At 51.8% G+C, this 26,302-nt stretch overlaps 1 protein-coding gene and 1 pseudogene across 4 annotated transcripts in view; both read right to left on the bottom strand.

The window, feature by feature from the left end:
* Positions 1-8,080: 8,080 nt before the first annotated feature.
* Positions 8,081-8,209, bottom strand: LOC114020162 (annotated as a pseudogene).
* A 2,995-nt stretch (positions 8,210-11,204) lies between these two features.
* Positions 11,205-26,302, bottom strand: part of MAP2K3 (mitogen-activated protein kinase kinase 3) — a 54,006-nt gene continuing 38,908 nt past the window's right edge. For all 4 annotated transcript variants that reach the window (XM_037910606.2, XM_027825166.3, XM_027825167.3 and 1 more), the window contains exons 5-13: positions 24,293-24,406; positions 23,464-23,583; positions 22,737-22,853; positions 22,367-22,418; positions 20,566-20,693; positions 19,564-19,641; positions 16,117-16,256; positions 15,182-15,227; positions 11,205-14,348 (exon numbers count right to left, since the gene is read on the bottom strand). In XM_037910606.2, coding sequence (XP_037766534.1) covers positions 14,265-14,348; positions 15,182-15,227; positions 16,117-16,256; positions 19,564-19,641; positions 20,566-20,693; positions 22,367-22,418; positions 22,737-22,853; positions 23,464-23,583; positions 24,293-24,406 — 879 coding nt within the window. In that variant the 3' untranslated portion in view covers positions 11,205-14,264. The remainder of the gene's footprint in view (positions 14,349-15,181; positions 15,228-16,116; positions 16,257-19,563; positions 19,642-20,565; positions 20,694-22,366; positions 22,419-22,736; positions 22,854-23,463; positions 23,584-24,292; positions 24,407-26,302) is intronic.

Below are 26,302 nucleotides of genomic sequence, written 5' to 3'. Positions count from 1 at the left end.
TGTGTTTACACAGCAGTTACATGCCCTACAAGGTAGGAGGCTCAGCGTATCGCCCAGGGGATTGTCAATTGCACTTTATACCATCCCAGGATAAGGCTTGGTCTCCACAGCCCAGAATGGAAAAGCAAATGGGCTGAATCTCTATCAGGGAAGAAGAACCTGTGCTGGCAGGTAGAACCAGCCTGAGTAAAGCACGCAAGGCTACTCTGCAGGGATCCGGCCCACAGAGCCGGGAGCTGGGCTAAACCACATCATCCCCTAGGCCTTTTCCATCTCCAGCCTGTGTCTATGGAGATTTCCCCTCCTCCCACCCAGGTACACAAAGCTTTTAGTCTGGGCGGAATATTAGACCAATATGGAAAGGGAGCAAAATACCAGACCCTCGCGTCAAGGCTGGGATTGCACAATTGCCAGTGCAAAGCCAGTTTTATTCTCTAGCCCTTTCCCCCAGCTGTAAAGTTGGAGCTTCGAGTCACTAGAGCTTCATTAGAGCAGCAATCGCTCCCTTTTGGGCACGCAGGGCCTGTTCCTGAGGGCCCAGCCACTAATTACGAAGGCTGGGGAAGCGGCATGTTCTGTAGATGAAATGCCGTCAGATAAATAAGTGATAAAACTGTCTGAGCCTTGTGTGCACAAGCATTTTCACCATTCACCCCCCACACACACACTGGTGTTGGTGTCAATGCACAGCGGGTAGCTCTGCATAATTCAATACGTCTTCTTTGCAGAGGCACTAAGCGATCTGTTGCCGGTCTCAGCATTCTGCACGGCTTTGGATCGCGTAACCAGTCCAGCTGGAAAATTATGGGCTGGCAGCAGCCATCTGCAGTCTGTGACTCTACAGAAATAAAGAGTTTGGCTGCTGACCTGGTGCATCCTCTGATCTATCTGAGAGTCAACGGAAGTGCCCTGCATAGCAATGGCTTCCGTGCTCAGATACTGCGATAGCCACACGGGCTTGGCGGGTACACCTAACACAGACTGTGTTACGCCGCGACCGGGCACCTGCTGCGGAGGTCACAGTGCATTGCAGGGCTCCTGCTGGAGCAGCTGGCTAAACCAATTTTGCAGTTAGAGCTGGATGCCGGGCTGGGAAAGGCTCATGCAGGCCAGTGCTGTGAGGTGGCTGCAGAGCCCAGTTCTGCTGACAGCGTGGCCGGGAGCGAGATCAAACAGCAGCCACGACTTAGAGAGGGTCTGGGATCGGAGAGGGAGGAGCACGCTCACCGAGCAGTCACTCAAAGGATGCAGTCCTGTGACCTAGCCAGGGCACCTGTAAAGAGACTGAACTCCGGCCACAGCCTCCAGAGGCAGCAGAGAATGGAACGTGTCAGCTGTGACAGCATGAGCACTGGAATAATGGTAACACCTAGCTCTTAGATAGCATTTGCCATCAGTAGATCGCAACGTGCTTTACCAAGGAGGGCAGTAGCAGTAGCCCCATTTTACAGATGGGGAGAGCGAGGCACAGAGCAGAGACGTGACTAGTCTGATGTCACTCAGCGGACCAGTAGCAGAACCCAGGTGTCCTGAGTCCCCGGCTAGAACATCATCCATTAGTTCACACTCCTTCCCCTAGCAGAACTACCTGCAGGCAGCCTGTTAATACCAGCCACATTCAGTGATTATAGGGGTGCCAAAGGGAAATGGCTGACCTCGTCACACTGTCCAGCAGATACAACCGGAGGCGGCGAGGGAGTGGGTGGGACGCTCCCCTTTTGCCCCAAGCAGCACCAACATTGGGGTTTCCATAGGTCGGGATCCTTTGGGTCTGCCCCTCACACACAGTTCTCAGCCATCAATCAAACCCAAACCGGAGTGGGTTGCCAGACTGGGGCCCGCACAGACAGCCTGGCCAATGCAGTTACCGGGGTCTGGAAATAAATGGCTCCTTCAAACGCTGCTTGAAATGGCCACGGCATTTCAAGAAAGGTTAACACAGCAGGTGCAGCTATTCATGGTGCTGGCAAGCCACCAGGCAGGCATGCCGGAGTACTCAATCCTCCTTCACAGGGGATGAGCTCTCCCAGCCCTGAACCACTCCTAACATGCCTCCGGCCCTCTCAGAATCAGGGCAAAGGGGTCCCAGCTCAACATTCCTCAGCATCAGGTATTTCAGGCGACCCACCTAAAAGTAGCTCCCCTGATGACCCCTCTCGGGGCTCGAACCAAGCAAAGGAAGCGGGAGAAAGGGAGGGCAGTGGCTTGGCTGGAGAGCTGCAGGGCTAAGGGGAAGCAGGAGTCATAGAAGTCCAATCCCACCTCTGACACTCCCCTGCTTCCGTGACCTTGGTCAAACCCACCTGTCGCTGTTCTCATTTACTGCACTTGCTGCTGTCTCTGCTTCTCCTATGTGGTGTCATTCACAGCAGAGAAGAAAACAAAGTTCCCCAACGTGGGGACTATAAAAGCCTCTTGATTGAAGCTGCTGGACACACCTAGGCCGGGTGGTTCCCTCTGGCTCACGGCCCGTGCTGTCTAACATCAACACACCCTAAGTCTTAGCCTAGCAAGCAGTCATAGATTGTTAACTGCACCACAATATGCCCATCTGTAGATTAGGGACAACAGAACCTGCCTCCTCAGGGAGAGGCCAGAGTCAGGGCTTGAGTCAGTAGCAAGATAAAATGCTCCTTTCCAGGCTTGTCAGAGGGGCTTTTAGAAGTAGGTCAAAATAGAGTTTAGCCAGGAAACTGGCCACTAAAGCTCACTGTACAGTGCTGGTGTGGCCAATTCTCGCCATTTTATTTTTTGGTGTGTTTCTTAAAGCTCCAACTTCTGGAATCATGTGACTCTGACGTTCGTTTAGGAAGGGAAAAAAAAGTTTCTAGCCCTCCTGGCTGCAGAGAAAAGCTTGAAAACAGGATCCCGAAAGGTTCAAAGACAATAAGAATACCACATCTATTATTGGTTTAAATCTCATGGACTTTGGGATGGATGGTTCTGGCCATCATGATTTATCGTAAGGCCGAGTGCAAAATATGCGATGGAATTGAGAGTCTAATCCACGGGGGCTGAAATCTTGCTATTCAGCATTGTCAGATCACTAGCACCTAGTGGCTACCATGGAGGGGTATGTTAGAAGTCTCTAGGGTAGATAGCGATTAGAGAGCAGTAGAATGATAATTGTACACATAGGATAAGTCTCTGGCCTGTGTGAATGCTCTAATGCAGAGTGGTTACTGAAAAGGGGCCTAAAGCCCCTGTAGAGCAAAAATACCCTGAAACTGGACTCTGCAACTTTCCTATAAACCAAGACACTAGAATGTTCCCCATTTTGTGAAAACAACTAGTTAGCTAGACGCCCCCCCTCAGCAAGAGGCTATTGAAGAGCTAGACCGTGTGGGCATTTGTACAGCACCCTCATCAATAGGGTTCTGATCTCAGCAGCAATAACCCCAAGAGCCGGCAGCAAGAGACAGAAAACATGCCCCCTTTGTAGCATTTATATCAGACTGACGCAAACAGCTACAGCAAAGTGGGAGATCCCCTTTGTAATACAGTGAGCATGGTCCACGCAGAAGCAGCCCCTTCCTTGCTGATATCTTAGTCCCTATTAGCTCAGCTCTACTGCAGTGCTGCATTCTTATAGAAACTTTTGTTCCCAGCATGCCTTTCTGGTGGGGCGGGGCTGGCCCTTTAAATCTAGTACAATCAGCCAGCTGCAGCCTTAATGTTCCCATTCTCCCTTCCTCTGGGTTGGGAGATACTCTTCTCTCCTGCTATTTTTGAAGGAAGGGCACGTTCTCCCATCCTTCTAGGAAGGGGTTGGTTTGAGGGAAGGCTGCGCATTAATGTCCAGGGCGATCAAAAAGGCCCTAGCAATATGGCTGGCTCAGCAGGCCTGGGATAATCCAGCAAGTAGGGAAACAACAGATGGCAGGGGGTGGAAGGAAATAGCCTCCTTTTGCTGGTGTTCAAAAGGAAATAGAGAAAAATCTTTGTCCTAATAAGGTAACTTTAAGGGATGAATTTTGACTTTGGCTGAAAGCCTTTTCCTTAGAGTCACTAATACATTTTTAATGCTCCTTGATGTAGCTATTAAGGGTGTAATTGAAACAGAAAGTCCTCCCTGGCTTTATCTGGGACCCAGCCCTGGGCCATCCCAGGAGATTTATGATTCTGTCTTTGACCCAGTGTAACCCGTTCTCCCTCGGAAGATGCTGCAGGCCCTGCCCACTTGGTATTTGTTGCTAACATTGTTTCAGCCCCTGTCTGGAAAGTGTTTTTCTTCCCATAAGGCTTGTGTTGTCTTCTCTCTCTTCATTCTGACTGCCAGCAGGGAGAATGCCGCCCAAAGATGACCATCCCTGGCTAAATGGTGCACATGTAGGGAGCCAGGATTAGAACCCAGCTCCTTCCTTTCTGCAAAATACACATCCCTAGCTGTGAGTAGAGGAATAGGTTCTGTAGGCTGTCTAGGAGGCAGTCACTAGAGAGCAGCACTGATCTCACCCAAGCATGTCCAAAGCCTTCTCAGTGTAATGGGGTGCTGGAGATGGATGGTCTCTCTGGGGGTTTTCCTGGCCCCTGGCCAACATGGAGGCAAATTTAAAAGCACAGGTCCAGCCTGCCGCATGCCCTCCTTGCTATGGGCCTGGGGCTGTTTGCCACACCTGTGTGTGCGGGCACTCCTTCTTTATCCATTGACCTCACAGTGCTTCTCCCTCCTTTGACCGTGCTTGGGGCTGACTCGAAAACAAAACGTCCATCCCCAGAAGCAAACCCCTGAGTGAGACTCCCTACCTAGAGGTGAGCTGGCTGCATGTGTTTTGCGGGATCCCGCTTCTCCTGGCCCCACAAAGGCAGAGAGCAGTAGAGGGAGGAAGGTGAGAAACAGATGGACAGAGAGCCGGCAGCCAGCCTTTCTCCCTGGTCATTCTGATTACTAAGCAGCCTAATGATCTCCTCCAGCAAAGCACGCACCGTCCTGCCTGCTTTGCTTATCGGAGGGGTCCCGTGGCACCCCACCTCCCATAATTAGAGCCTGGCAAAAGCTCATTGAAGATGAGTGCTTCCAGCTAAGGGGAAAGTGGAGGCTGGCTCAGGGAGAGCACGAGGTCTGCTCCAGGCACATGGGAGACAGCCCTGTTGCTAGCAACATTAAAACTCATCTGGGTAAAGCACTGATAATACTTGGCCTGTCTCTACTGCTGCAGCTTAGGATTCTGCTGATGAAACGGGAATCAATGCTACAGCTGAAATGCAGCCGCCTCTGGGGTGCAGCCCTGCAGCTCTCTAACAGCATGCAGCCGTGCGACACAGCAGTTGAGGGCAGGATGTGAAGAACACTGCGTCCAGATGATGCTGTGGGGGAAGGTCCTAAGGTACTAGGCAGAGTGTGTTTGCCCAAGGTGGGTTTTGGGCAGGATGCTGGGGGTAGCACCCTTCTCTTCGGCCTCCTGGACAGAACACTGCACTAGAACTGGGGAGAGCTAGGTTCCGTGCCTGCCTCTGCCAGCGGCCCGCTGAGTGACCTTGGGTGAGGAGTCGCTGCCCCTCACTTTTCCCATCTGTAAAATGGAGGGAATGAGAGTGACCTCCTGTGTGAAGTGTCTTGTGCTCTGCTGCTGAGAAGGAGCTAGATGCTCTGATACACTGGGACCTTTCAATGGCCTCCTGTGGGCAGGACCTGTTCCTCCAGCCGCGCCTAGCCCTGAGTCTATACGGACACAGAGAAGAGCAGCACCGCCTGGCTTCCCGATCCTACTTCCTGCAGCACCTGGTTTTTCTTCCACTGACCAGGCCCACTGTGGCTTCGCTTTAGAGCAAACCAGCTCCCCCTGACACAGTGGCACGGCTGCAGGCTGTTAGAAAGCCCCTCGTAGGCACCAATCCTAGATGGGCTCCCGGAGCCACGAGGTCCCTTCCAGCTTGACTTCCCCCTGAAAAAATTCTGTACATAGCTAGCAGGCGGGGGTTAGCCATGCCTCTATGACCCGGGCCGTTCCTGCTGGACTTTCTGTGCAGGTGTCTGAGCATCTGCCATCCCAGTCCAAGCTGGTGCACAAGCCACCCAGACCCTTATAAGAGGGGTGAACGTGTAGCACCCGCCCTTCACTGATGGGAAGCAGATAAGGCCTCACGTGGGCCCACCTGTCCCTGAGCAAGCAGATTAGGAGGATGGAGGGCTGAAAGCAGAACTTCAGGTGCTCTGCAAGGGGCAGAGGCAGGAAGTGAACCAGATAGTGCTGGAGACACTTCTCCCCTCCCTCCCGAAATGCAGGCAGGAGAGTGGACGGGGGAAATTGTCTCCCCCCAACTCAGCCTTTGCCCTGACCCCAAAGCTCCTTTGCCTTTAATCTCAGATAAAGGGAGCAGGGCAGGCGGAGCTGACCCCGGCACCTGCTCCCAGCTGGCTCTCCCCTGGGGGTTATTTGCCCTCCTCTCATGGCAACTTCAATCACCTAGACAATGAAAAAGTCTCGCTCTAATTACACGGTCTGGTGGCTGCACCGCAGCCCTCCTCCTAGATCTGTGAATGACAATCCTTCGGCTAGGAAACACAATGGCCGATCCCCCCCGACAAACACACCCCCACGGCCCTGACATTGACATGAAATGACTTGTATGAAAGCAAATTCCCCTATGGCCAAAGCACAAGTGGGGCCGCCTTCTTTGACATTGCCCCGTGCTGCTCTTCTGCTCCATCCCCTAGAGACAGACCACGCTTTTCCTACTGCTGACAGAGGTGCTGGGCCCAGAGGCAGGTGGGGAGGGACAGGCTCAGGGTTCTGGGTGCTCCAGGGCACAAGAGCATAGGAGGGCTGGTATGTTTCAGACAGATGCTTGATCTTAAAGGCCAAAGAGGGGTAAAGCAGCTAACGCCCGTCCGTGGGAGTCAGGACTGCTGGGTTCTGTTGTTGGCTCTGCGTTGCTGACTCCCTGCAAGATCTCTGCCAACTTCTCAAAAGCAGCCACTGCAGTGGGTACCCAGCTGGAGACAAAATGGGCCTGATCCTGCAGAGGTCCCAGGCACCTGCAGGCAGGGTGGCTGTTCAGCACCTCTTGACTGGGGCCCCCAAACTGAGCGGCAGCTTTGGGCCCTTTGCACCATTGGCCTTGTAGGGCCAGGACCACTGGCATCCCGAGGCGGGAGGCTGCATGTGTTTGTAAAATACAGCGAGCTCCTGGTTAGGAAGGCAGACAGGAGCGGTGCTGCGAAATAGTCTGATCATGGCTCTCGCCAGCTCCTATGGGGGCCACTGGGAGCCAGCCCAGCCCTGATCAGCAGCTCCTGGCACGTGGCCCTTTGCTCAGGGAAGAGAGAGGGATGCTGCAGCTGAAGGCTGGCCCGCACCCTCACGCTGAGTCAGCAGTTCTACCCACCTTGCCTCCTTTCCCTCTCTGCTGGCAGTAATACCAGCTACATGGGCTACTGCACTTGGGACGGGCAGGGCTTCTTGCATTGGCTTGGCCTCCTCTGACCCAGTTTCTGTGGGTACATCAGTCACCCGTTTCCAACCCTGATATTCTATGAAGGGACCTCAGGAGGTCATCTAGTCCAAACCCCTGCTCAAAGCAGGACCAATCCCCAATTTTTGCCCCATACCCCTAAATGGCCCCCTCAAGGATTGAACTCACAACCCTGGGTTTAGCAGGCCAAAGCTCAAACCACTGAGCTATCCCTCCCCCCTCAGTTTCCTGAGGCTGCCCCTGAGCGGAGCCCCGAGGATTGCCTCTGCCCTTCTCACCCCTTAGGTTCACAAGAGCAAGGCAGTAGCGGGGAGCCCTGCCCAGACAGACTGCCCCCTGCAGCGCCAATAGCCAAGAAGGGTGTGTGTGTGGGGGGGGGGGGGATCAGATACAAATCCTGGCAGCAGGTGGCAAAGGAGTGAACGATTCTGCCCAGCAATGGGGTCGCCTTGCCAGCTGTTCCTCCCTCTGCTGCCCTAGGTGTGCTCATTAAACACAGGAAGCCGGAGTCTCTTCCCACCAAAAGAGCGGAAGGGCCAAGGCGTAACGAGCACGGTGCAGGTGCCAGCCCTGCCGCTGGTGAAGATCACGCAGAATTACACCTGATGGAGCTTTCGAACAGCTGGGCGCGGATTCAGTGCTGCTGCAAGGGGCAGCTGGCCGAGTTCTTGCAGGCGAGGTTCCCGCATTTGGGGAAAATCGCAGGGGTCAGCACACCCGCAGTGCAATGGATCAGCCTTGCCCTGGGAAAACCACCTTCGTGATCATGGTATCTCCCCCACCAGGCAAGCTCCAGGCAGAATACAGGGGCCCAAGACCCCTGCTTTGTAATAATTGCTCAACGCCGGGCCTCACAGGAGATGAAGGAGGCATTGCAGCAGGGGAAAGCAATGAAAAAGCACAGGACTATAGAGAGCCAGCCCAGCAAACACTAGCCACTACCTCCATCTAGTGGCTGTTTGGGAGGATAGTCTTCTCTCTCAGGAGCTGGGCAGGGCCAGATCCAAAGCCATTGCTAGGGGCCCAGCACGTAGGCACAGGCTCATCTCTGAGCTCCTCCCACACCCCAGATCTTCCCCAAAAAGTCAGGTTGGGGTTTCCCCAATCATTTATAGACTGTGCCTCTCTCCTCTTCTATTGGAGTGTCAGTGATGCTTTCCTGGGCTGCCACGTCTCCTTGTGAAATGGTGGCAGGCCACTGCAGCATGGAATGGGATGGGGAATCTCCGGGGATTTTGCAACAAAAATCATAACTTGGCTTTATGGGGCATGAGAGGTGGGGGGGGGGGGGGGGGGGGGGGAGAAGACAGAGTGTCAAGAGACCCAGGGGGAGGAGTCTATTCCCAACTCTGCCACTGATGGGCTGTGTCACCTTTGGCAAGTCACTTCACCTCTGTCCTTGTTTCCACACCCACTGTCTTGACAAGTTAGCCCCTCCTCTGAAGAGCTTGCAAGCTGTTAGTAGGTGTCTGTGCCTAGCACAATAATGTCCTGGTCTTGTCTAGGCCCTTTCCATGCTATTGGAATACAAATAAGGAACCAGTTATTTTACAGCTCCTTTAGATTTAAAGAAAAAAAGCTGCACAGCAGTGAATGTGAAAACAGGACATCTTGATAGAGCTCTTATTAGTGCTAGAGTGTGAAATAAGCCCTGTGGCTGCTCCTTCTAATAACCTCCAGCGCACACCACATCTTATGGGAAGTCATCAGGTCAGGGATCCGTTCCATAAACTGGCCCTATTTCACAGATGGGTAAACAGGCACAAGGGGCTCCCACCGCTAGGAGGAGGACCCTGTCCTCTTTCCTTCAGCCAGCTTTAAACTGAAGCCCATCCTTCCTCAGGGGCAAGGGAAGGTCTGATGAAAGCAGAAGATCAGCGCTAGAGGGCCAGGAAAGGAGATTGGCTAGGGATGGGAGGGAGGTCCTGTCTACACACTTTGCATGTAAGAAGCCATGAAAACAAACCATGGGTGGAAAGTAGAATAGGCCAGGAGAGGCTAAGCCTCCCCAAACCCAGGCTGTGGCTCTGCCTCAAGGCCCCACCCTTGTTCCACCTCTCCCGCAAAGCCGGCAGGGGCTCGGCTCAGCTCTGGCAGCCCAGAGCTCGGGGCGGCTAGTGGCCAGGAGCAGCTCGTGCTGAGGTGCAGGGCTCGGGACTATTCTGGCTCCAGTAGGCCGGGGGTCAGGGCCTCGGACAGGGGACTAGCCTCCCTGAACAGGGGGTGCATCTGCCGCCCATGAAACAACCCCCAAATTTAAGTCATCAGCTGAACACTCATCCCACAAGGCAACGGGAAACTCCCACAACATTCCCACTAGAGAAGGGCAAGTTAGAAAGTGGGTGATTAGTCCCAGAGTTTCTATGCAGCTGTTCAAGGGCAGTGAGGGGATCAGGCAGGAGTCCTATTCTCACAGCCTATTAAAAAAAACAAAACGAAACAAAACCCTAGCCTCTTAGATCAGTGTTCTCATGAACTATCCCTGCCTTGGAACAGCTCAAGGGTTGGAAGGGGTGAATCCTCCACCACTGACTAGAGTTAAATGAGTTTGCTCCTAGCTTCCTCCAAAGCCTACTTTGTCCATCTTCTTTGTCAACTTGACCCCACCCCAAGGTACTTTTCAGAAGGATTCGGCGGGTTAAGCTCCATCCACTACTGTTTTTTTTTTTTTATTCGTAGCGATGCCGGCTCACTCGGTTAAAAATGAATACGCTCCAGCGCTGTTTCCACACAGCATCTGCAGTGCTAGGGAATGGAATGAGGCCTGCTTGACAGCTGATGCGGGTGGCCAGAGGGATACTACACCAGCCTCAATCCGATCCCAATTTCTTGATCAGAGCAACTAAGTGCATGGGGGGGTGTCGGCACCAGGTGTCTGATCTCAGAGCGTCTGGGGGATGCAATGACCCAGTGGAAGTATTAAAGCCCCATTATTATACCTCCCTGCTCTTCCTTGCAGGAATTAACAGGTGTTTGGGTAGCTACAGAACTGAAACACACAGACGCCCTTGGCTCTGGAGGACAGAATTTAGACTGCCTGCTCTTCCGGGCAGGGGCTGTGCGATGTTGGTACAGCAGGGCCCCAGGCACTACCACAATACCAATCAACAGCCATGAGAATCCCTGCTAGCTGGTGTAGGGCCACACACTGCTAAAAACAATCGCTCTAGCCAGCGTCTTCCTATTTAACCTCTGTCTTCCGCAAAGTAGCTTAAAATTCCATTCTGCCAGGCCGGGGCAGGGTTGGGACTCTGGTTACTCAGCATGACTAACAGCAGCAGCAGCTAGCTCTGCTAGCCTATCTTATCTTATCTACTGCTTGTTAGCCATAGTTTTCAGAGCGCTTTCCGCAGCTCAGTGTCACTATCCCCATTGCACAGGTGGGGAAACCGAGGCACGGAGCGGCAAAGTGATTTGCCCATAGTCCCTCAGCAGCCCAGGAACAGAACAGAGGTCTCCTGAATCCCACTTTAGTGTTCTATCCATTAGGCAACACTGCTTATACCAGTACCTCTACAAACTGTGTACACCGCTGTTGCCCTGGCCTTCCCCATTTGTTGCCTGGCTGTGTTGTCATGTGTTAAACTAAGACTGCAATCTCTGGGGCAGGAGCTGTCTTTTTATGTCTGTACAGCGCCTAGCACCATGGGGCCCGGCTCCAACCAGAGGGGGCATTCCTGTAATACACTTCATTTGTTTCAATACCAACTCCAACACTGAAAATAGACAACTGTTTGGGGCAGCTTGAATGAGCAAGTATTGATGTTCCAAGAAAAGCTCTTGAGAAGCTGGTTTGGGGGCTTATTTTATTGAAAACAATGACCAAGTTAATGGTTACAGACCATTCTCGTAAGCACAAGGTGAGAGGGCCTTCTCTCATGGCAACAATTCTCTCTCTCCAAGCTCAGCTGGGTTCCAAGCAGTTACTTGGAGTTCTTCCACCAATCCACGGAGGGAAAGCAACAGAGCCAGAAGAATAAAGGCCTTGGAGCGGAAGAAAACAAGGGCACATACCAGAACGGTAAAGCTGAAATAAAATTTAACTAACCCAGAGCGAGATTTACTCCAGGTGCAGGCAGTGAGAACAATTCCTTGGCATCACGTCAGTCACAGGGTGCGAGATTTGCTCCCCAGATGGGATTTCCCCATACACAGGCAGAAGGAAAGTCCTTCCCAGGCCATCAGGAGTACAGCTGGAATCCAACCAGAGCCAGGGCTTTATCAGACAAGGTGAAAGGCATCCAAAACCCACGCAGTAAACGATAACCAATCCCCAAAACACCCGAGGGGGAAATAAAGGAGGGAAAAGAGCTCAAAGTCAAAATAAAACAATCCCAACTAACCAACAAGGAAAAATACAATCGTACAGCTCAGCAGCAAAGCTGCCGTCCCAAGCCTGTAGAGTTGCACCTACAAGTCTCATGAGAGTTCCAGGTGGTTTGCAGAGTGGGTGAGAGGAAGGAGCAGCTGAAAGCGTTAAATCACTTTCTTACAACAGGTAAATCTAAAAAGGTACTTTGAACCATAGAACAGAGCAGGGCTTAGCCATCTCCAGTCAATAAACAGCGCTGGTTGTGGAAGGGATGGTCTAAAATGGGACATTAGCCAGAATAGCTATTGCAGAATAAGCTATTCTGCAAAAAAAAAACACCACTGTGGACGCTATTCCAGTGCAGTCAACTTATCCTGGAATAATTGCTCTGCTCTGGAAGTGCACTAATTGTGATGAAATAAAAGTGACTCATTCCAGTATAGAGTCTCCACAAGGAGAGCTACTCCGGTCAATTTCCCCTTGTAGAGAAGCCCTTAGATTGACTATGCAGCAGAACAACAAGAGCCATGAACTTAGGGGACCTGATTTATAAAGGGGCAGAGCCCAAGTTAATGGAGCTGTACCCTGAAAGCCAGATCTCCCACGTACAAAGTTCCAAGAGGTGTTTTAAAGAGGTTTGGTTAAAAAGATGCATTTTTATCAACAAAACCCAAACTACCCCACAATTTTTACGCCTTGTTGTGACCCATCCCGGCCACCCCAAATGTAACCAGAAAGTTGCTTGCATTCACCAACCCACTAGCCACATATACATTTGTATGTTCATCAGTGATTTAAAAATATATATATATATATATATACATACATATACATACACACACATACACACAAATATGTATTAGAAAGGAAAAAAATCAGAAAACTCATTCCATTTTAAAAACATCATCCACATATGGCATGTGCATTCTGTGATCACATACAGCAGAAGTCAGATAACTCCTCCATTCCCTGGCCCATTCAAAGGCCTCTATGGCTGCGGGAGGGGGGACCCATCATCTGGTTTTCACAGTGGATTTGTTAAGGAAGGGGGAGGCCCCCTCCTCTCACAAGGAAAGGGTTTAATTTATAGCTAGTTCAATTAAAACTAGGAAATGAGTTACAAAGTCCATTATATATACACATCAAATGTACAATTACCAGCACCACCTCGACACATCATTGGCTTTACATAGATTTTTTTTTTTTTTTGGTTAACATGGGACCGAATAGGCATTAAAGCAACCTCAGAAATGAACAAGAGTCACAGTGCTGGGTCAGTTCTTGAGCTCTAGGTGGGAGGGCCCAGCCCCAGGGGGCAGAGGGGAAGGGGCACAAGTCATAGCCTCTATGAACATCTGAAACATCACTGAGGGTGGGATTTCGGCACCTAACTCACTGACTACCAATGGGAGCTGGCCGCCTAACTGCCTAGCCAATCCCAGCCCGGTTTATTTGGGGGGGGGCGGGGGCCCACAGGGAAGGGCTGCACATGGAATCCTCTCCCTAAATGCCATGGGCCTGTGTCTGTTTGGACAGGGGTCCGCTGGCCGGTGTGACTGGGGAAGTGGTCCGAGGCAGGAACGCAGCTGCCCAGGGAGCGTGGGTGCAGGAGCTTAGAACAAGCTGGGACTGTTTGAACAGGCTTTTGAGGGGGAACAGGGGGGTCTACTGTAACAGTCTAGGGAGACCTGACCCGTTTGTGGATTTGCCTCAAGAGGGCTCTGGGAAGGGAGGGGCACCTCAGCCGTGGAGCGGCCTTGGACAGCTGCGCGCTTCTGATCCTGGAGCCACGACACCCCCCGCCACCTCTTCCACAAGCAGCAGCAAACTGCAGCTGTGCCCAGATTTCCACAGACCCCTTTCTGAACAGAGCCCTGTGGGATCCCCGCCGCGAGGGTACCGGGCGGGGAGGGCAGGGCTTGAGGGAAGGCAGAACAAGACTGAACTCTGATGGAGGCAGCCTGTGCACCCTCAGGCCCCCAGTGGATCAGGAAGAGACACCCTTCCATCCCTTCCCCAGGCCTCGGAGAGGCGGGGACAGGAGACTAGAGAGTGCCAGAAGAATCTCTTGACTCTGCTGCACAATGGAGGGAGCGAGTGCAAATATTCTCTGGACCCTTCACTGCCGCACCAGAATGGTATTGGGGGAGGGCACTTTCACACTCCCCCTGCCCCATCCTCAGGCATAGCAGATTCCTCAGCTCAGATACACAGGAGTCTGGTTCCCCTGACACAACTGAGGAGGAATGTCTGGCACCAGCAGGTCATCTCCCGAGCCCCCTCCATCCCATGGGTTAGTCAGTAACAGCACTGACTACTGTGTGTGTCAATTTCCACAAGGTCCTTCCTGTGTAACTTTCAGCATACAGGTGATAAAAACCAGAGTGCCCCCGCGCCCAGCTGGCTTGGAGACGCACACAGGCTGGGGAGATGCAATTTGTGCAAACCACTGTGAACATGAGTCCGCATCCTCTCTTGTGCAGGGAAGCCAGGGCGTTGGGTTGAAGTGACTGTACGTGGCAGCGAGGCTGGTGAGTTAGGCGTCTTCCCCAAGGATCTCTGTCACAAAGGAGACCATGTCGGTCTCTTTGGCGTTGTGCAAGGTGAAGAAAGGATGTTCCTGCCAACGAGAACCAGGACGGAGTCAGCTTGGGCATGAGGAAGGACAAACACTGAACACAATTGTGGCAGGAGTCACAAAGTCAGCAATACATTGTGGTGGCCCCCCTGCCCCTCCCCCACCACCCCCCTAGGCAAATACAACAAGAATGCCCAAGGGTGGTACGCTGATCCTTTTAGACAGCAGGTCTGAGGCCCTGGCTGAATCTCAGAGTACACTGAGCTGAACAGATTCGTTGCACACTTTGTGACCTCTGCTTTCAAAGTACATACAAAATTCTAGGACAAAAGTCAGACATCGGGGACAACTCAACCACACAGCACCACAGGTGGCAGAAACCAGGGTAACCAGCTGATGGGCGTGTGTTACAGGTTCTCCTCTGTGCTGGTCAGAAGATTATCTGGGTTCTTACAGCCCCAACTAGGGAGCCTTCGTTCACTAGTTCAAGCTGTAGCAGCTCATGCTTTTAGCTCTGGAGGTCCCCAGTTCACCCACAGGTGCGTCAGCCACGATAGCAGCTGTCACACCAACAGCTGAGATTGTTCCAAGCCAGCCAGCAGCAGAGGTGATGGAGAAGGTGGTGAAGGGATGGAAGTCTGAATACCCATGATGCACCTGGCTGGCAGACACCTCAATATGCCTGTTTAATCCGCACCTGTTCCATGTCACTGACTTGGGACTTAGCAAAAGAGTTCAAAGTGTACAGATAGCCTGGAGTCTAAACTAAGCTGTGTAGCGTGTTGTACCACTGGTCTAACACTTACTGACTATTCATTTAGCTTTAGTTACAGGCCAAGATTTTGTGAGATCAAAAAATAAAAATCCATGCTCACCATAAGTTCTAAATAGTTCATTCGTTCTGCAGGGTTCTTCCTTAAGCTGGAATAGGGGGGAAAGAAAAAAAAAACGTCCATGACACAGTGGCTTCATCTTTGCTGTCTATTGACTAAATAGCATCTCAGGATGGGACAGGAGAGGGAGATCACTAGCCAGCATCCCCTTCTTTCTATTAGGCAGCTACCAGTTCTTAACTCCCCTTGGTTACACACGTATTGGCTTTGAACCTAAGAGCCTAGCAAATCAATTAAGCAGGCAAACAGGAAAGCACTGTCGGACAGCAAACACGTTCCTGGCCTGGCAAATCAGTCACATGAAAACCTCACCCTTCACCTTGTACAGCCAGAACACGTGCAAGCTATGCCCAATATAAGAGGGTCTGGGTACCACCCAACAGGACAGATGCTGCAATGCCAATACCTATGCCAGAATCACAGGCCCAGCTACAGCCCAGTTAAGAGCTGAAGGCTACTGTGGTGCAGATTCTAGGTGCACTTAAAAAGCTGCGCGAAGCCCAGCATAGCTGAGATGTGCTTTATCCTCTGAAAGTCACAGTCAACCTTCACCTAATTCTAAGTGGCAGCCAAAGGCAGCGTCGGGCAGCAGATGCACCAGGATGCTGCAACTGGGTTGAGTTTCTGCAGCTGAACAAGTCATCACCGAAATTCCAACAGGGTGAACTGTACAAAGCAGAAGAGCAATCTGTTCCTTTTCAGCCGGCCCAGCTGAAACCAAACGGATCTGTGGAGCGTTTGTGGCACGGATTGCAGGACAGTGGTGATTTGGGACGAGGGGACAGGAAAGAATTACGGGGGTCCCGAGGCAGAGTAAAGGTAAGTTTTGTGCTTTGATACGGGAGACCAGCACTCAGCATCAGGAAGCCTCCGTAGGCTCATACAGGAGACTGATGGGGTTCAGTTCAGACACTCACCACTGTGCTGTGAAGTCCACAAACTCCTTTGAGAAGCGATCAGCAGGGAGCTGGGGCGAAGGCTCCTCTACTACTTGCTTGAGTTGCTGGAAGGGGGTGCCCCAGGACTCGTAGGGGAAGCGGAGAATGGCCATCTCAATCTAGGGGGGAAGGGAGGGAAAAAGAAGAAAAAAAAAGACAGCCATGAGGAATTGGCTATACTGCATATCCATGTCCTCAGACTGCTCCGCAGCATCATAGTACTTAGATAGTTCTCTGGGGTAGGGGTAGGGACTGTCTTTGTGTTTCTACTAGCACAAGGGGTCCTGGGCCATGACTTCGGTTCCTAGACACTACAGCAATACAGTATACCAGCTTCAGGCCAACAGCCCCAAGTGTACACTGGGCACTGGCAGCTGATACTGTTTCGGTGAAAAAACGGTGACATTTTTAAATGAACTTTTTGACCAAAATGAAAGTTTCCTGCCAAAACTTTCCTGTTTTTCATTAAAAAATTAAACCAGACGCTAAAGTGCTTTTCCACAACTCCAATTCTTTTTCCAGGTTTTGGCTTCTCACCCACATATATTATATGTTCTCCGAGGAAATTCTGAAAACGTGATTTTTTATTTATTTTTTTTTTTTAAAAGGTTCTCCATGAAAAACAAGAGGCAGTTCTGAGCTGCTTTGCAGCTAGCCCCTTCGGTATCACTCTGCCCATTTTCAACATGTCCATCACGTGGCATTTGGGCATCTTAAGATTCCTAACACCCTCTTGAGTTTACACTAACCCCCACCGGGAATATTACTACACAAAAAGACACGCCCATGGAATAGGAAAGCCAATGGAAGAGAATTAGTTAGCAGAGAATCGGCTATTCCAGTCTGGACCATGAATCCACCAAACCTGCTATCTTTACTCTATCAGCAGCCTTTGCTGCATGTTCAGAGGCAGGCAAAATCCTACCAGGCACCCAGAGGCATCATGTAATGCCACATAGAGAAAGGATATTTATTTGGTGATCGGCTTATGCCCAGAATCAGGAGATTCAACCACCTCTACCCTGGCCTGCATAATTTCCAGTGTTCTCGGTCAAAGTCAGGCTGCCTAGTCAAACCCAACAAAAATCTCCAGCCTCCTGCGGGAGCACATTCCAGAGGCTTCTTTTCTTTTAAGTCTGATGGTTGCTTGGAGCTCGTGCAATGGAAGGACAATAAGAACAGGGACTGATCCGCTCCAAGTACTCCCCACATACTTGCTGACTGCCCTCCAGCTCTTTTTTCAGACCTAAACACTCAGCCTTCCTTTTCTCCCTTTGATTGCAAGTTCTCCCACATCTCTAGACAGCTTCGCTGCCCTTCCTCTGGGTCCACAGCCGCAGCTGTATCTTTAAGGTACATCACCACGAACCCTGTCTCGGTAGCTAAGCTCAGTTAGGGGGCTCATGCGGTTGGCTCCTAAAGGAGAACTCTGTGGGCCAGTGGCAGAGCAAGCTCTGGAAGGGTTTGGAATGCATAGAAGCCAGAGTCTAGCCAGCTTCATGGCCCGATGCAAGCTGTGCTAAGTTTAGCTTCTGCTGTTTATGTCCTTAACCACTACAATGAGAGTTTCCCTGTAAAAATTCTCTACAGTGCTGCGAGGGATGGCACCGTGTTACAAAGGATTCGTTCCTGCCCTCAGACAGGCACTGTTACCTGCTGGAAGAGTCACTGACTGCCTGGCACAGGCCAGGATGGGAGGGCAGGAAGGAGCCCTCAATGAGCTCTCCGACACCCCGCAGGGACACCGGGCACACAATGCAGCAGCCCCAGGAGGCTTTGGTCTCATGATTGGTGACCAGTCTGGATTCGGATTCCTGCTGCCAGAAAACTCTGTGCAACCCACCCACGAAAAGACCTTATTTGGTACTAGCCAACAGTCCTGAATACATGCTGGCCACTAGGTTACAAAACCAGGAAGCCAGCCCAGAGGAAGACATTAGTAAGAATCACACAGGCTGGGGTGAAAATCAGCGGCCTGCTGGCAACATTTCAGTGGAGCCCTCCCTCTGGCTTTTACGTAAGCCGATAGATTTCCTCAGTCACACAATCGCTCATTGCACGGCTTCCTGCATTTTGGGAGGAAAACTGAAGCATGATCACATTTCCAGGCTGCTGCGCAGGTGTCCAATCAGCTCAGCTCAGCTCCAGACTGAATGCAAATTCGAACAGGCAAGTGTTGGAGGTTGCTTTTGCGGGGGGGACGGGATGATGGGACAGGGAAGGACGACATTTGCCAAGGCAGTCCTTTGCCGCATGCACAAACCAACTTCATGAATGTCACAGTTAAAAGCATGGGGGAAATCCTTTAAAAAAAACAAAAAGCAAACACACGCTACCCCCTCAGCCTCTCCATCTCTTGGAAGGGGAGAAAACATTTCCCAGGCTTTAAATTCTTTGAGCCAAGAACCGGGATTTCCTTTGTCCATTGGTGCCAGAAGGCTTTAGATGCTCACTGAAACAGCAGCTTCTTACGCTTGGTAGATAAGCTATCCTAAGCCACCACTACTACAAATCAGATTTATAACCAGAGAGCGGCATGGCTGGCTTGAAACATTCCCTGTGTCCACGCATCATGAGAGTTGTGTGTTCCTCACCCTCCCCAGCTAAAGGTCTTGATACGGGTGCAACTCACTTCTTGCAACACCCAGATCCCCAAAGCTCTGCTTTCTGTAACCGGTTGGGCTGGCCCTCCTTCCTCCCAGCTCTCTGGGCAGTGACATATCCCACATCGCATTGACCCACCTGCTACTCTGTGTGCATGTTCTCTGGGCACTATGGCATGACTGACCCAGATATTCCCAGAATGCACTGCTACACAGGTCAGGCACATGGTACAAACAGCTGTGCTGGCAGAACAGTCGCTCCTTGGGTACAAACCGAACCACATTCCTTGTGCCCAGCTACGGAGACCATGCCCCCAACTAGCACAAGAGGGAACTGGAGGGTGGACAGGGCCGTGAATGTGGTGTTAAAAGCCTGGAATCCTGGCTTCCCACAAGAGGCACCAGCACCCTCTTCATCAACAGAGCCAGCCTGGACCCAGCACCCCTGGGAGCCCACAGCCCAGCCTGCCATTTTCATTTGCCTGCCAAGGGATTTAAGCCCCTCTGGAGTGGAGGGGGGCTCAGAGCTAACCTGATACTGCCCAACGTACTTGTGAAAACCACAGCCCCAGGCAGCAAAACAGCTGTATCGGGGAATGCAAGGAGAAGTCTGTTGAGGGCCAAACCGAGGCCCTTACTGTGTCTTCATCCAGTCCTGCTCCCATAGACGTGAACAGGAACTGGGCTTAGGATTTGGCTTCTACTGGAACATATCCTCCTGGGGTGGCAGTTTCCAAACCACTTTAAGCATGACCAGGCTACAAGCTGGAGGTAGGCCCTCCCCAGCGTGGTCATACAGACCACAGAGCGCGAGCACCATTACCATTGTGATTCCAAGACTCCACACATCAGACTTCACGTTGTAGCCCTTCTGGTTCAGTTCCGGGTTTATTCTCTCAGGCTGTAATGACAAGATGGAAGATGCATTCAACTCAATCTCATTTGCCCAACATAGAAGACAGACAGACACCTACCAGCATATATTCTGGACTACGAAACCCAGTCTAGGCGGGCTCCCCATGGGCTGATGTTAGGGTATAGGCTCCCCCGAGAAAAGTTACCTCTAAACAAGACTGATCAAAGCAATGTCTTGATCAGCCTTAACCACATTAATTTTGTTCTTCTTTCCCCACGTTCCAACTCCCAGAAATGGCTTCAACTGCAATTGCCAATATCATCAGTTATGGTGGCCCTCCTGGTGCGAGGCACTGTGCATCCAACTGAGAAAAGGACAGTTCGTGCCCCCAAGGAATGTACAGTCCGCACATATAACAAGACAGCAACAGGTGGGTAACGCTGGGCGGGGTGCTGGGAGGACAAGGCAAGCAGGGAAACAATCCTGATTAGCTCAGTAAGTAGAAATGTCAGCACACTGTCTAGCCAACGAGGAGGCAGCCAGCCAACAGGCATCTTCTGCCAACGCCCAGGCTAGTAAGACGATTCCCTGTGCTATTTTGAGGACAGAAGATGGCAGGGGAGCAGCCTGGGTTACAGAGACAACGCTTGGTGCCCAATCCAACAAAGCCCATGCTTAACTACACGGGTAACCCCACTGACTCAATTATACAGATGTGCAGTGACTTGAGTGGGGCCCATTACATGCTTCAAGTTAAACCAAGTGCTTTGCTGAATCGGGGCCCCCAGAGAACATTCTGTGAGCGGTTTAATTTCAGGGCAGGCCAAGGGGAGTGGGCGGGTGGTTTGTTTTCATTCTGTTCCTACTTAAAATTAGGAGCTGGGGAGGGGACAGAGCCACCCACAGCTGATTCAAGGCAGAATGCAGGCTCAAAATGACAGACCAGATTACGCATCCACACACACTTACAGCCATGTAGGGTTTACAGCCAGCATCCATGGTCTTAGCAACGGAGTCCACCAAGTAGCCACTGATTCCAAAGTCACACATTTTCACGTGCCCCTCCTTGTTAATGAGAACGTTGGAAGGCTTCACATCTAACAGGGTTACAGAGAGGGAGTGGATTACATCTTCCATTTAGAAAGCACAAAAGAAGTGGGCTACAGAATTAAGGAGGCTTAAAACCAGGAAGTCAATGTTCCTGTCTGGCAGAGAGTTTGCAGGGAATCCTGGCTGACTCAAGGGAGAGAGGATAAGCCAAAGGAAACAAGACCAGAAGTCAAAAGCCCCACTGATCCTAGATTTTAATATTATACGCTCTTATTTTTAGTATACTTTGCACTTCTATAGCACCTTATACCCCAGGACAATGAGCTAAGCCTCTACCTCAGGGGTGGCCAATCTGAGCCTGAAAAGGAGCCAGAATTTACCAACGTACATTGCCAAAGAGCCACAGTAATACGTCAGCAGCCCCCACATCAGCTCCTCCCCACCCCCGGCTCCCAGCACCTCCCGCCCACTGGCAGCCCCGCCCGATCAGCACCTCCCACTCCCTCCCCACACCTCCCGATCAGCTGTTTCATGGCATGTAGGAGGCTCTGGGCGGGAGGGAGAGGAGCAAAGGCAGTGCAGGCTCAGGGGAGGGGGCGGGAAGGGGTGGAGTGGGGGCAGGGCCTGTGGCAGAGCCAGGGGTTGAGCAGCGAGCACCCCTCGGCACACTGGGAAGTTGGCGCCTGTCGCTCCAGCCCCGGAGCCGGTGCCAATACAAGAAGCCGCACAGTAACGTCTGAAGAACCGCATGAGACTCCGGAGCCACAGGTTGGCCACCCCTGCTCTACCTCCTTAGGCGACAGACAGATCTCCTCTGATGCAGAACCTGAAGCGCAGACAGAATAAGTGACTTGCCCAAGGTTATGCCTCTGCTATAGCAGAGCAAGGAAGAGGACCTAAGTCTCCTGACTTCCAGTCCCCGAGTTTTAGCCATGAGTTTATCCTTCAGCCCCCGGCCAGCTGCAAGGAATCTGAGGGAATTTTTCTAACAGTCTGCAATTTATGCTCATTCTTCAGGAGCTGAAGTTGTGAGTGGGAAGTATGTGGAAATAAAATTGTTACACATTCGAGTTGGACAGGGGAAAAGGCCCAGAATCATGTGGTGGGTTAAAAATAAGGCTACATTTTAGTCATGGGCATTTTGAGTAAAAGTCATGGACGGGTCATGGGCAGTAAACAAAAATTCACGGCTTGTGACCTGTCTATGACTTACTATATACCCCTAACTAAAACTTGGGCCGGGTGCTCTGGGAGGGCAATCTGGGGGCACCATGGGTGCTGGAGGTGGGGGGTGGCCCGGCACCCATGCTGGTGCTGGGGGAAGGGGGCAGCAGCACAAGGCCCAGGACCCCTACTGGTGCTGGAGGGGGGGCGCGGGCGGGAGCATGTGACCCAGGACTCCTGCTGGTACTGGGGGCTCGAGCAGCCCCTGAGCCAGCACCAGCCATTGCAGAAATCACGGAGGTCACGGAATCTGTGTCTTCCGTGACAGACACACAGCCTTAGTTATAAGGAACAAATTCAATGAGTCATGGGTGCAAAACATCCCTTAGGGTCAGGCCCTTAGGTTTGAAGCTTGTCTCAGGATTCTAAGCACCTTCTGCAAAATGAATCCAAGAGCCAACCACACCCAGCATCCTACAGGCTTTGTGCCCTTCTAAAATGGATTCCAAGGAGAGAGAATCATGCAGGCATGTCATTCTAGTCACCCAGCACTTACCTCTGTGAATCACTGACAGTTTACTGTGCAAATGCTCCAGTGCTCGCACAATCTAGAGATCAGAAGAGAAAGAACTTGTCAGACACACTGAACCTCACAGAGTAAGCCTTTCCCAGCAACACCGCCACCAGCTTCTAAACGAGTATGTGTTCGAACAGGTGGCGTGTGCCATTAGCTTCAGGGCAACAGAGCCGGCAACGCGTGGTCTCCTTGCATTCACACAAATGTCACAATGCTTAGGACCTGTGCAGCATGCCCCAGTGCCAAGCCCTGGGGCAATGCAAGCTTCCAGAACCAAAGGTGGGGTCGGCAGGGGGATGGTACCAAAGGACAGCACCCAGCATTCTCCAATCAAAAGCCAGCCACTCACAGACACAGCGATCTTCCCGAGGATGTCCTCAGGGATCGTCTTCTTCTTTTCCAGCACCTTCTTATAGAATTTATCCAGAGAGGTGTCCATCAGCTCCATGCAGATCCACACATCGCCCTAATGAGGAGAGAAGCCGTTCATGAGGAAGAGGAGGAGGAGGAGAAGGAGGAGGAGGAATTTCCTTGCACAGAATCACCCTGAGATCAAATGAAGGTGGCAGTCCCTGCCCTTTTGATGCGGGAAAACCTGTAAGCTGTTGCTGTAAGCATCAGCTCCTTCTGTATCCGAGCATCATGTTTGCCTGGGGCATGGGCGGGATGAAGACATATGGGCCAAAGCTGCACTTAAGATACCGTTGCGAGTACTGTTTTAGGGCCTGCTCCAAAGTACAGTGATGTGGCTGGAAAGATCCCCATTGATGCAATGAGCTTTGAATCAGAGCCTTAGTATGGAGGTGGGACAGTGGAGGAGAGAGAGACTACTCCCCCTCCTCACCCAGGCTCCTTGGCACTTGGTGGAGGTAATATGGTGGCCTAGGACCTACTCCTTCTGGAGAATTGACGGATCTGTGCCATGCTGGAGTCCAACCAGCCACTAAAACAGCCTCTGCAGAATGGCCAGGAGAGGCTGGATACGGGGTTCTTCAAGAAACCATTTCACCCCTGTACCATAAGCAGGTTAAGAACTGAGCTGCCAGAGCGCACCAGATCTAATACTGCCCCGTTACCTCTCGGAAGAGGGCTCCATAGAAGGTGACTGTATAGAAGCAGTCTACTGTCCTCATGGAGATGTCCAAGTCCATCAGTAACCTCTTCTGCTCTTGAGTGTTCACGGTCGCTCGGATTCTCTGAGAAAGAAAAAAGCCGTTAGCCAACAGTTATGCTCTTGGGCCCACACGTGACAACTCAGACCTCCCATTACGTGCTTGGAGCTTTAAGGGCCCCATTGTTAGCCTAACCTTCACTAGGCCTCTCATCTTGCATCTGCAGTGCTGATGGACAGAATTTCACCCACCCCTTAGGTCATTTAGATGCATAGGTCCCAGATTTCCAGGTAGTGCACTTGGGTACCACTGAGGGATCTCCGCTACCATTGGTGGACTCTGTGGCAGGCACTGAAGCATGCCAGCCCCAGAACAGGCACTAAGATATACAAATGGCCTACACAGCAGGTCCAGGTGACCGAGAGCATGAACCTCGAGGGCTGGGATGTCATGCACTGAGCATTGAAATGCTTCAGAGCGTCCTGTGCTGCAGGAGTAGCGCTCCATTCCCTACAGGAAGGTGGGTTCTGCTCATGCTTTTCCACTCGCCTAGTCAGTGCCTCCCCAAATCCAGCCCCACCAGTGGAATGCTGGAGTCACACACAGAGCTAGGCAGGGTCTCATTCAAATCCAGGTACCCAAGGAGACGGGGGCTCAATCCAACAGCCAGAGGAGTCACTCAGGTTCTCTCTATCAACTCCAACGGGCGCTGGACTGGGTTTCTAGAGGAGCTGCTCCCTGCTCTCTCGAGCCTCACGCTCCACTGCAGGAGACCCCAGTGTGCTGTTCTCACCTTGACAGCCATGATGGTGCCACTCTGCGCGTGCCGTACTTTCTCCACCACTCCATAGGCCCCACGGCCCAGCTCTGAAATGGTCACCAAGTCATCGGCCTCCACTTCGAAGTTCTGTAGGAGAGAGGACACATCACCGTCTACACCAGCACCAACAGGAGATGGAGGAAACACGACTAAGAGCAGAGGAGCTACAATCGCTCCCCCCGCTGCCACACGTGAAAATGGACACCAACCACAGAACCAAGCCTTGACCTGAAGCGTCCACCCCAGACATTCACTTTGATGAGACCGTAACACACTGGTTTAGTTCAGTCATGACTCCTGCTAGAGGTGGCCCACAGCACCATAACAGCTGCTGCCGATGCACAGCTAGTGAAGTTACTTCCTTGGCTCCCGTGATAGGCCTATAATTTTGGTCCCAGGTTTCGTCCCCACTGACCACTGTGTCTGTAAGTAGGTCAGACAAACAGCTTCATTTAGCTTGGGCAAGGGCAGAAGAGGCTAAGTAGCCCTCTTTTCATTTGTCCCACCACAACTTTCCTACCAAATAAGAGGAGAAACACTGTGGAGCTTCCATTGGATATGCCCAACCATGCTGGAAACCCAGCACCATCCTGTTTAGTCCTGTTCCGTACCCATTGTCACTGCACAGAAGATGCTACCATGCAAAGGGAAGACCTGCTTAGGGCCAACAGCATCCAGTGGGCTGAAATGAAGTCTGAATTCAGGGCATCAGAGAGCCTTCTCCTACCAGACCCCTGTGAAGCTGGCTCCGTCCAAAGTTATTGAAACATATCCACATTTGACAATCTCCCAGCATAAATCCAGTCACACTAGGTGCGAGCTGCAATCCATGAAGTGGTGGCATAGACTGGGCTTTTGCGTGCACTGGCTGGGACACACTTCACCTAAAGCATTTCCTCACTGTTTAGACAGCATAGACTGGGCCAGCACTCCACGCTAGACAAGGACTAACCAGACTGTGTGTCTGCGATGTTACAATATTAACATGAGAGACTCAGGCGCCATTGTAAGCAGACGTGGCTGGGCGAGCGGCACATAACTTGCTACACAATGTACACTAAAGACTGCAACCGCACCGCGCGCTGCTAGGTTACTGCCTTTGTAAAGTGATTTAAACAGGACAGCGAGCTGGGCTCAGTGAACCATCACCTTCCCTGCCTCAGCACCTCCACCAAGCGCTTCCGCACCGTGCTCTCACTAAGTGGCTTTGCTCAAGCATGTGAAATCAATTAAAAACATACTGGCGCCACCCAGCCACCTCAGGTGAACTCCGCAGCCGCCCCGAGGCAGGGAGACACATACGAAGACATATGCTGGCTGTTACAGAAGCCCGGATACTGTATATTTTCCCAGCCCATGTCGGAGATAACGGCTAAGACGGGAAAGCAGGTTCCTTGCTGCCTTCCTCCCCAGGACCTGTTTGAAGCCCAGTGCCCCACGACCACTTGGCAGTCAGAGCCCAGCCACGGCAAACTGCCATTGCAGGAGGCAGCTAACGCTGTCGGTTTCTCCCCCCCGACACACACGCTTCTCCGTATCAGAATTACTGATACAAGGATGTGTCTATAGTGGCTGCAGGGGCAGCAAACCTGAGCTGAACGCCGGGCCCGCTCTATCCTGCGCCATCTTGCGTTCCACAGGAAATTCGGGGAAGCCATAGGTCAACTTTGGGTGCAGCTGTGACCTGAGCGTGACCGCCAGCAATCCTGGGAACTATGGAGCTCTATAAGCCTGCCCCATCCCCTGCTCCATTCTGCTTTGCAAACTTTTCAGACTCCAGCCAAGCAGCAAATGTTTTGCTACAGAAACTCAATCAATAGACCTTTAGGGACCCTTATCAACGGGCATGCGCATCGCAGCTATCCAAGAGATCTTCCACTTTCTGCCGCTTTAAACTGACATGTACCCAAGGATGCAGAAGGAATTTCATTCAGTACTGATCATGGACCTTCATTTTTCTAGTTGGGTGAACCGATGTGAGAG

This window comes from Chelonia mydas, chromosome 10 (genome assembly GCF_015237465.2).
Source record: "Chelonia mydas isolate rCheMyd1 chromosome 10, rCheMyd1.pri.v2, whole genome shotgun sequence".
NCBI classification, from domain to species: domain Eukaryota; kingdom Metazoa; phylum Chordata; order Testudines; family Cheloniidae; genus Chelonia; species Chelonia mydas.
This window is presented reverse-complemented; position numbering and strand designations above follow the sequence as displayed.